The 9,745-nt window shown below is 30.3% G+C and overlaps 1 protein-coding gene across 1 annotated transcript; it reads left to right on the top strand.

Moving 5' to 3' along the window:
* The first annotated feature begins 130 nt into the window (after positions 1 to 130).
* On the top strand, positions 131 to 1,012 carry LOC122270500 (ATP-dependent DNA helicase PIF1-like). Its single transcript, XM_043048060.1, has one exon. It carries the CDS (start codon positions 131 to 133, stop codon positions 1,010 to 1,012), a length of 882 nt encoding a protein of 293 aa, XP_042903994.1.
* Positions 1,013 to 9,745: the final 8,733 nt, after the last annotated feature.

A 9,745-nucleotide genomic window follows, 5' to 3' on the forward strand; every position in this document is an offset into this window, starting at 1 on the left:
AAAATATGGTGGCGACTTCCGACAGTGCTGTCCAGTTCAACAACGTGCCAACAAAAGCGAAATACTCGACCTTTTGATCAAGAGAAGCCATCTGTGGCAACACTTCAAGACTTATTCGCTCGAAAAGAACATGCGCGTTGATCCCGAAGAAGAAGAATTCGCGAAATACCTGCTAAAGCTCGGCGACGGGGAACTCGAAGTGAATGAACTCGGCGAAATAGAAGTCCCAGAAGAAATTCGCTCTGGTGGTAACCTCATCGATGAAATCTTCGGACCATGCCTCAGAAGTGGGAACTACGAAGCAATGAAGAATCGCGCTATTCTTGCACCATTGAACGACGATAAGGACAAGATCAACGAGCAGATTATCGCTATGCTTCCAGGCGAAGAGAAGACATACACAAGTTTCGACTCGGTAAAGGATCAACATGAAGGGGGAATTCAATTCGCGCCTGAATTCCTGAACTCGATCAACATCGCCGACTTGCCTCCACACAATCTGAAGCTCAAGAAGAACGCCATCATCATGCTTCTCCGAAACTTGGACGTCTCTGAAGGAATGTGCAACGGAACACGATTGATTGTCACCGAACTTTGCAACAACATCATCAAGGCTAAGATCATCACCGGTGAACACGCAGGCCGACAAGTACACCTTCCAAGGATCACGCTCGACTCCAGCAAATCACAGCTTGGCGCAACTATGCAACGGCACCAATTCCCAGTTACTCCAGCATTCGCCATTACGATACACAAGTCACAAGGCCAAACATTCGAATTCGTCAGCGTGCTTCTCTTCACGACGGTCTTCGTGCACGGAATGCTCTATGTCGCGTTTTCAAGAGTCAAACGTCAAAGTGCGTTGAAGGTCCTGCTGCCTCCTGAGAATCCAACCCACACCCAAAACGTCGTATGGAAGGAAGTCCTGAACAAGAGAAACTCACCAGCCGCACCTACCTCTCCGACAAGAAACTACCTGGACAACATGGAAGACTTCGCAATCGATGATTAATGTTTATTATGTTTATGCTGTTATAGGTTTATAATATGTTTCTTATGTATGTATATATGTTTGGCTTTTCTACATAAATTTGTCAAAAATATTGAACTTCAACACACTTCAATCTTCACACTGCTCACTTTGTACCATTTCTTTAATTGTATAATTTTTTGTTATCAATTACATTTTATTTCCTATGACTTTTCAAACTTTACCTTTGTATAGAATAGTTCCCTTTCCAAACTCTAACTTTGTTTAGATAGTTTACAATGGTGCACTTTAACCGGTTATCTTTTCACCAATGGTTTCACAAATTTTCTTATGGCATGCATTGTTTTGATAAATCACAATTGAAAATTTAAATCTTCGAGTTAGCTTCGATACCTGTTTTCTCCGAGCGGAGCTCGGTCACCCGCTGGTATATATAGATCCATCGAATTTGCTCTAAGTAAAAAATCACTTTTTTTGGTAAGTTTTAAGTAATAAAAATTATGTTTTATTTAATTGAAATATAGTATCTATTAAACAATTCTTGAGTTTTGTTATTTTTTTTTCTTTCTTGATTTTGTAAAAATATAATTTTTGCAATAATATATAAGCATTTAGTTTATCATATCGTCATTATAAATCTAAAAATAAAACATTTATGCTCAATTTCTGATTATAAGTTGATTTAATAGAGCATATCTATACTACGTATTAAAAAATTATCATTGGTTAAAATTTAATAATAAATTTTTCAACGTTTATAAAAACAAAATGTATATTTTTTAATTTTTACATATTTCTTTAAGCAAAAGTTTCAATATTTACTAAGTTTTGTTAAACAATTTAATTTATTACAACAGTTTCCGGAAGTAAAAACAAAACTTCTAAGGACTTAGCATTTTTAAAATTAACTTAAATTAAAATTCCTTTTATGTGACAACATTAAATTTTGATTTTTGGTTTTGGTTGCTGGATATTTTCAACATTCACTATTTCAATGAATTTTGTAACATTTACATGCATTTTAAAAAATTCGCATTCAAATTAAGATTTAATATGTTTTAAATTAAAATTTTTATATTTTTTCGTAAATTTTTATAGAAAGTTAAGGTTACTTTGAATTTTCAATTTCCTCGAAATATACTCTATAATCGTTACTTTTTCGTTTTGCACTTGTAATTAATTTTACTTGTACTTTTTACTCGTTACTTTTCGAAGACATTTTTTTTTTTACTTTTCACTCGTTACGTTTGCTTAATGTACTTGTACTTATGCTCGCTACTTTTTAAAAATGAGGTTCCCATGCACGGGTGTCACCATTTTTCTTATTCCTTAAAACTTAAAATTTATAATTGCAGTAATATAAAGTACGCAAAAAATTTTAATATTATTTTTCGATACACTGTAAATTAATGATCTTCAATTAAGGATTCATATATATTCGCACTCTTTAAGCAAAATTAGTTTGCCAATCAAACATGCACGTAGCGCAGAGATAAGATTAAGGTGAATACGAACTAGGCTAAGGAGAATCGAAACGGAGAAAAATTCAACATTATGAAACATGCATACATATTTTAAAGGTGAACTTTTGCTTCAGTCGACATTGCATGGCAAAGTAGAAGGCAACTAACTCGCACTTACTTACTTCTGAATTCTAAACAATTTACTAATGAAATACAAAGCGTAACAACATTAACGTTAACGTAGGCTAAAATAATTAAAGAATGGTGTGAATGCGTGAAAGAATGTTAGGTATGAGCTTTTTCCGCTTTAAATATTAAGATTTATATATTTCCCTTTAATTGAATATGAAAGATCGAATTGGTATTAACTTGAAATAAAATGTTCCAACACATAAAATATTTTGTTGTTTAGCTTCGGAAAAAACATTATACCACAATTTTTACACTTTACAGTGAGTTCCTGAAAAATTGAATTTAAAAATCCGATTTTTCAAAACTCGATTTTGTAGGAATTATTCTTCTGATTTTGTACAAATTTCGTATTTTGGCATAAAAAATTACATTCTTTGAGTTCATGTAGATATTTGTATAACGTAAAATTTAAAATGTTCTGATTGTTATTAAATTATTTAGCAAAAAATAATTTTCACATTCGCTTAAAAATCAATAAACAGCACACTTAACATGTAAAGAAAAGAAACGTTCTAAGAATCTACTCTAAGAATCATTTCTGGTATTTCACTTCACTATTGATATAAAGAAGTTCTGTTGTTACTATACACTAAACTTTTTACAGTAGAAATTTTTCAGTTTTATATGAATCTATTTCTTGATAAAAAAATAGTTAAGTATTTTAATATAAAATAACCCGATATTGTCATATCTTTGATTATTTTTTTTAGTAAAAATGTTTATATAATATGTTATATGTAAAAGTTATGTTATACGTAAAGAAGTTTTTCATAAATTAAATATTAATCCTCATTTTCTATTAAATTTATTTATCTTACTATTCTGTTATTAAAAAGTTTGGTGCGCTTGTATGCTATATCCATTTTGTTACAGATAATTTATTATTTTATTGGATGTGGGTTAGACATTGTATCCTTTCAGTTTTCTTTGAGATAACATATTTATCATTACTATATATTTAATTTGTTTTATAGAAACATTTGATATTTATAAAATTGCTTATACTTTTACATATTTCCAATTTTAAATTATGCTGTCTAATTTCATATTCATCTCTGATGTTTGACAATAATCCTCTCAGAAAATTAAAAGATCCTATGAGTTAAGGTTTGTCTAACCATACTTATTATACACTATATAACAAAAAAAATCGACACACCAAGAAGGATTTGTCCGATTGAAACGAAAATTGGCGGATAAGAAGACAATGTACAGAATAGTAAATGATTAAAATTTCAGAACAATTGAATAATTTATTGCAGAGTTACAGTAACAAGTTTAATAAGGTGTTGACCCGCCTCTAGACTGGATACAAGCTGCCGCACGGCGTGGCATAGACCGATAAAGCTCCCGGATGGTCTCTTGCGGTATTTCCTGACAAATTCGATCCAATTGTCGAACGAGGTCATCAACAAGCCGTGCCAGATGCAATCGCCGTCCCATCATATCCCCGACATGCTCGATGGGAGAGAGATCTGGTGATCTGGCAGACCAAGGAAGAGTTTGACAAGCTTGCAGACAGTTCATAGCAACACGTGCCGTATGTGGTCTGGCATTGTCCTGCTGAAAAACCAGCCCAGGATGCTGCGAAAGGAACGGTAGCGAAACAGGTCTTAGGATGTCGTCGACGTACCACTGTGCAGTAAGTGTACCTCTAATGACGACCAAAGAGGTCCGGCTGTCAAAGGAAATGGCACCCCAGACCATAATGCCTTGTTGAGGGCCGGTGTAGCGTGCAATAGTGAAGGCAAGATCCCCCCTCTGCCATGCGCATCTCCAAACACGTCTTCGATGATCGTCAGGACACAGTTGGAAGCGGGATTCGTAGCTAAAGACTATACGCCCCCAGTCGGCATCATTTCAGCCATATCTGTTCAAAACATTCATGCATACGAAATTTCAAAGCGATTGGATGATTGCTTCTTGGTGTATATTAAAAGAATTTGTTCAGAAGAGCTCCAGCATGTTTCGAAACTTTTGGCGTTGAAATTTTGATTCTTTTGTTTCATTTAATGTTTTTATACCTTATATATTATGATTTTAAGTTAAGGTAATAAATAGTTAATTTTTACAAATTTATTTTCTTTTATCGCAACATTACTAAATGTTTTTAATTCACTTTTGCTTTTAATATATTCTATAAAAATAATAAAAAAGAACATTCTATTAAAAATAACTAATTTGAAAAGACGAAGTTACAATTAAATTCCGTATAATTTTTTTATTGATGAAGTATACTATTTTGCTTTTAGATTCACGTCATAGATATTAGTTTTGCTTGAATAGATGTTAAGTGACAAATTTTGACTGCTTTACTAACAAATTTTAAAATATTGATAATGGAAAGATACTTTTATTAATTTTTTTCTGTAGAAAAGTTTTATAGCTATTTCGTTAAAAGTTGAAACGGAAGCATGGCATAGCAATCGTCGAGTTTTAGTTTAATGGTAAAAATTGTGCTGTCTATTGAGTCCTGTTCAAAATAAAACACATTGCACTTTTTCTATAAGCTCAATAATTTTCTCTTGTTTTTCGGGCTAAAAATTTAAAAAATATTAGCGTGATAAAATCATTCATATTTACCAATTATTGCATTTTAAAATCACGAAGAAATATTTACAAGAACTATAATAGTAAAAATAAAAGACTTTTTTCTGTTCCAAAAAGGCATCAGGATTTGCAACGCTATTAGAAGATGTCGTTTCTCAAATTTTGTATCCATAAAGCTAGTTTTATGGATCAACAGCTTACTCGGATTCGTCACTAACTATGAAATTTATCTTCTTAAAAGTAGTTAAAAAAGAAATTTCGTCTTTTTTTTGACATTTTGCATTTAATTTCTATCGAATAAAGATGTCGAGATAATTATAGATGTGTTTTAAAGTCACTGTTGTTAAATAAAATGAATCGAAATGGAAAGAAAAACGCAATGTATAGTGTTAGAAAGTGTCGTTACTTCTTAACAACATATTTGATTTGTTATTAAATTGATTCTGAAATAAAAATTTTATAACTAGAAAATCACGAAAAATATTTATATCAATGACAGCTGAGCTGCTAATCAGATATTTATAAAGTGTAACTCCTGCTCACTCAAGATTACACAGTAAGTAACTGTCAAGTACAACTGAATCAAATAAAAGTTTCAAGATGCGCCTGGCAGCTTTATTACAGATTTTTGTGCTCTTCGTTGCAATTTTTGGACTGGGTAAGTTTTTGTAGTTCAGCAGCTGTTTTCAATTCTAAACAATTAATTATCAAAATATTTTTGTCTTCAAAAACTTAAACTTAAAGCCACTTAAAGTGATTAGCAGTCTGTTTGCCAGTACGAATAATAAAGTTAACTTCAATATTTTTATGAACGACTTCATAAGCTTCTCCTACAATGAAAATGATCATCTTTGGAATTTTCTGATTTCAGCATGTAAAAGATGTTTGACTTTAAATTAAAAATCAGCTTACTCACATGGAAACCCTTCATCTTCGAATTGAAGAGCCCCCCCAATTATAAATTTTAATTATCTTAGAATCAGCTTTAATAGGTTCATGCTCAGTTAAATATGATTTATTATCAAAACGAGGAGTGGGTACTGTGGTACGAAATTTTGAGCAGTTGCGCGAACCAATGTGAAAGTCGCAGGTAATTACCGGCAGTTACAGCTCATTTTACGAAAGAAGAGGCTAGTTGAAATCTTTTTTCCAGAAGACTCGGTGCACATTCATAGACTCCTTGATGGGAATGATCTTTTTTCCTTCAATGAATTTATCGACTGTTTCTATATCTGAAGTTTTAACTTCTATAATTATTAAATTACCTTATTTTTCAACGACAGAAATGAAAGTTTTCATATTTGGTATGTCTCCACCGAAAGCTACACTTCTTTCAGCAGAACGTTTTACAACCGCCCAACACCACCCAACTCCATGGTCCAGTACGGATGATACATTAGGCAAAATTGGAGGAAATATTAAAAAAAAAGCTTTAAAAGATAAAAATTTGTTTTATTTCTATATTGTGTTGAAAGCGAATTATTCACTAAATACATGTCCTTTAAGTTTTCTCTCTGCGGAACATTACCAAAAAGTTTCTTTAAATGTGCCCAAATAGCACATTAGCGCATGAATAATTTCCTAGAGATTCTGATAGAGTTGAAAATGAAGACCCTGTGGATGAAATGAAGATTTGTCTTTTCCGATGGTGTTTGATATAATACTCGTGTGCGTACAGTAAATTGTGTTCTTGAAGCTGCCAAGTGTACTGCTTGTATTTCTGATGCATATCTGATATTATAGTTTTCACGTAAATTAATGTAAATGAAAATTGACTGTGTGGAAAGATTTTCTTTTAATTTCCTGGTGAATTGAAACTGATGCTTTATTTCGGCAATATGATTCATATGTTCTAGCAATATACTTTTCTCTTTTACTCTCAACTTTGCGATTGGCTTTACAACTCTTTTCTTTTCAAATCGAGCATACCCTAAATTTCTCTTAGGGTTTTCCTTTTTTGAGAAGCTCTCTATCATTTTTAATTTTTCCATACCTCTTCCCCTCGGCTTCCCGTTTTTTTCCCAGTTTATTTTCTCTTGACTGTTTTTAAGCCCCGTGTTTTAAAATTGCCTAGTAAAATTAATTTTATAATAATTTGCATCACAGATGTTTCATCTTTTTATTCAAATTTAAAATATTTCTAATAATTATATTTTGCAAGTTTATTACATTCTTTAATTTAAGCACCAAAAGGGAATTTAAAGACTACGGCAGAATTAAATTGTGCAGTAATGTTCTCAGCTTATCCTTTATATTTTAACTATCTGTCTCTTGGCAAAAATTTAACCTAAATCCTTCAAGTTAGATGGGCTATGAATTATTCAAATTAATTCTTTTATCCACTGTAGAAAGAATTTAAAATGTTTTTTTTTTCTGTTGATGCGCACAGAATAAAGTTATGAATAATAATCAATCATTAAGTAAATAAATAACTTTATTTACATACAAGCATATTACAATCTTACTTAAACTGGGTATTAGGTTAATATTTGCTTTCCCTCTTTACATTATACTGTTTAAAATTTTTTCTGGTAACTGCGTCAATGTCCTGGCATTCATAAGTCAGGATAATGACAATAATGCCAGGATAATGTCATTTTCCATTAATGTTATTGATGGGAAATGACATTCACTACTTAACCTCATATGTATTTTTTTAAATTCATTTTTACGAAGCCTATTTTCAAGAATATGTTCTTTTTACTTTATAGTTCCGTCTTTATTATTTTTATCTAAGCAAAATAAAGCGAAAAAATATTTCTTCGGAAAGTTGTGAACTTTTTGGATTGTTAAATATTGATTGTACAATTTTTACAATCCAACAAAATTTATTTAAATTTTTTAATTTTAGCTTCTGCATGTAAGTATTAAATTTTTTTTATATTATAACTTCTAATACTAACAATTAAAAATATAATTACATTTTAAAATTGAGGTTAACAAAATTGTAACTAATAAAAACTCATAGATTATTTTTGCACAAGATTATTTAAGTAAACATTATACACTTAAACACTGTAAAACATTACTATAAAATTACTCTTTACGGTAATTTCCGAATTTCAATTGTCTCAATAGCTATCAAAAGATGTAAACATTTTTTTTAAATCTTGTAAAACTAGCATAAGTGTTAAATATTTCTTTTTTGGAATTTAAAATCTCATGTTTCTGTGTTTAAAAGTATAAAAAAACGTTTCACTTTATTTCACAATAACAATTAATCGCGATCTAACCACTGGCATTCGAAGAATTCAGAAACTAGTTATTTACCATTTTGCAGACAGTTGGTGGAAGAAGATGATCATAATGACGGGTTTTACCACATTGAGTGCAGTATACAAAATGTTAAAGATATATCTGATCACTTAAAAATATCCTCAAAAAATGAGCATATTTTCGATTTTCTTAGTCAAAAAATATTAGCAATTAAATTAAGATTATACAAAAAAAAAATGATTTAAACCACTTAACTGTGCTTGAAAATTATTATCACCTGCTTTAGCCAAAAAATATGTTTTCAAAATCATCTAACATACGTTTTCTTTAATTCTACAAAGTAATTTACAAAGACATCTATAGTTTCTTATAGAAGCGTTGAACTAGATTTGGTTTTCGTAAAAAGGGAATTTCTTTTCAGAGAATTTTCATTGTTCTCAAAATGTCTTTTTCAGATCAAAAATTTAGTTTTTAAAAATTTCTCTCAAAAAGGCAATTACTAATCATCCTAATCCTTTTCATTGTATTGTTAATAAGTTTAAAAATTTTGCAAACCATTGTCTTTCCAACAAGCTGCAATGTAAAAAATTCTGGATCAAATTACAGTAAAAATTAAAGGCACTCAGAGTACCGTATTTTTTACCATAAAATCCGTTTTTGTCGGAACATGTTACAGAACAAAATATCTGATATACTGCAATTTTTTCAGTAATAATTGCAGTAAAATCACTCTAATTAATTAAATATTACAATAATTACTGTAAAGTATTATGCAGTAAAAAAGATTTACAGATGATGCGTTTAAAGTGCCAATACTTTACTCAGCAAATTGATCCGGTATTTTTTACAGTATACAGGATTAAAACAGAAGTGGTGAGACAAAAATAGTTTTTAATATTTATAAAAAAGCATTGTATAGCAAATAATTTCTGAAATTAGAGATCAATTTTACCGTAATTAACATGAAATTGCAGATTGACTTCAACTGTAAAATTTTTATTATTTAAAAATCTACACTTAATTTCTGAAATGTAGAGAATCGTTTTAATTAATGAGGTGAATAACGAAGTTTAAGTTGTCTTTCAATTGGTAAAAGAAATAAAACGAAAAATGTAATTTGATTGATAAAAATTAGAATGGGAATTTACTTTTAGGGATTTTATTTCAACAGACGTGACGTATAATGAGACGCTGCTTATTCTCGAATGTAATTGTTTAAAGTTGAAATTTTTCAGCTATCACTTCTTAAAAATTTCAAAATATTTTTTGTACATTTATTTCATTTTATTTTGATATGAGCGTTTTTTTATATATCTTTATTTTCTACCTTTAG

Source organism: Parasteatoda tepidariorum, chromosome 7 (assembly GCF_043381705.1).
Source record: "Parasteatoda tepidariorum isolate YZ-2023 chromosome 7, CAS_Ptep_4.0, whole genome shotgun sequence".
Lineage (NCBI taxonomy): Eukaryota > Metazoa > Arthropoda > Arachnida > Araneae > Theridiidae > Parasteatoda > Parasteatoda tepidariorum.

Coding starts and splice junctions, on each gene's coding strand:
- LOC122270500 (XM_043048060.1), top strand. CDS start 131: ATGCGCGTTGATCCCGAAGAAGAAGAATTCGCGAAATACCTGCTAAAG.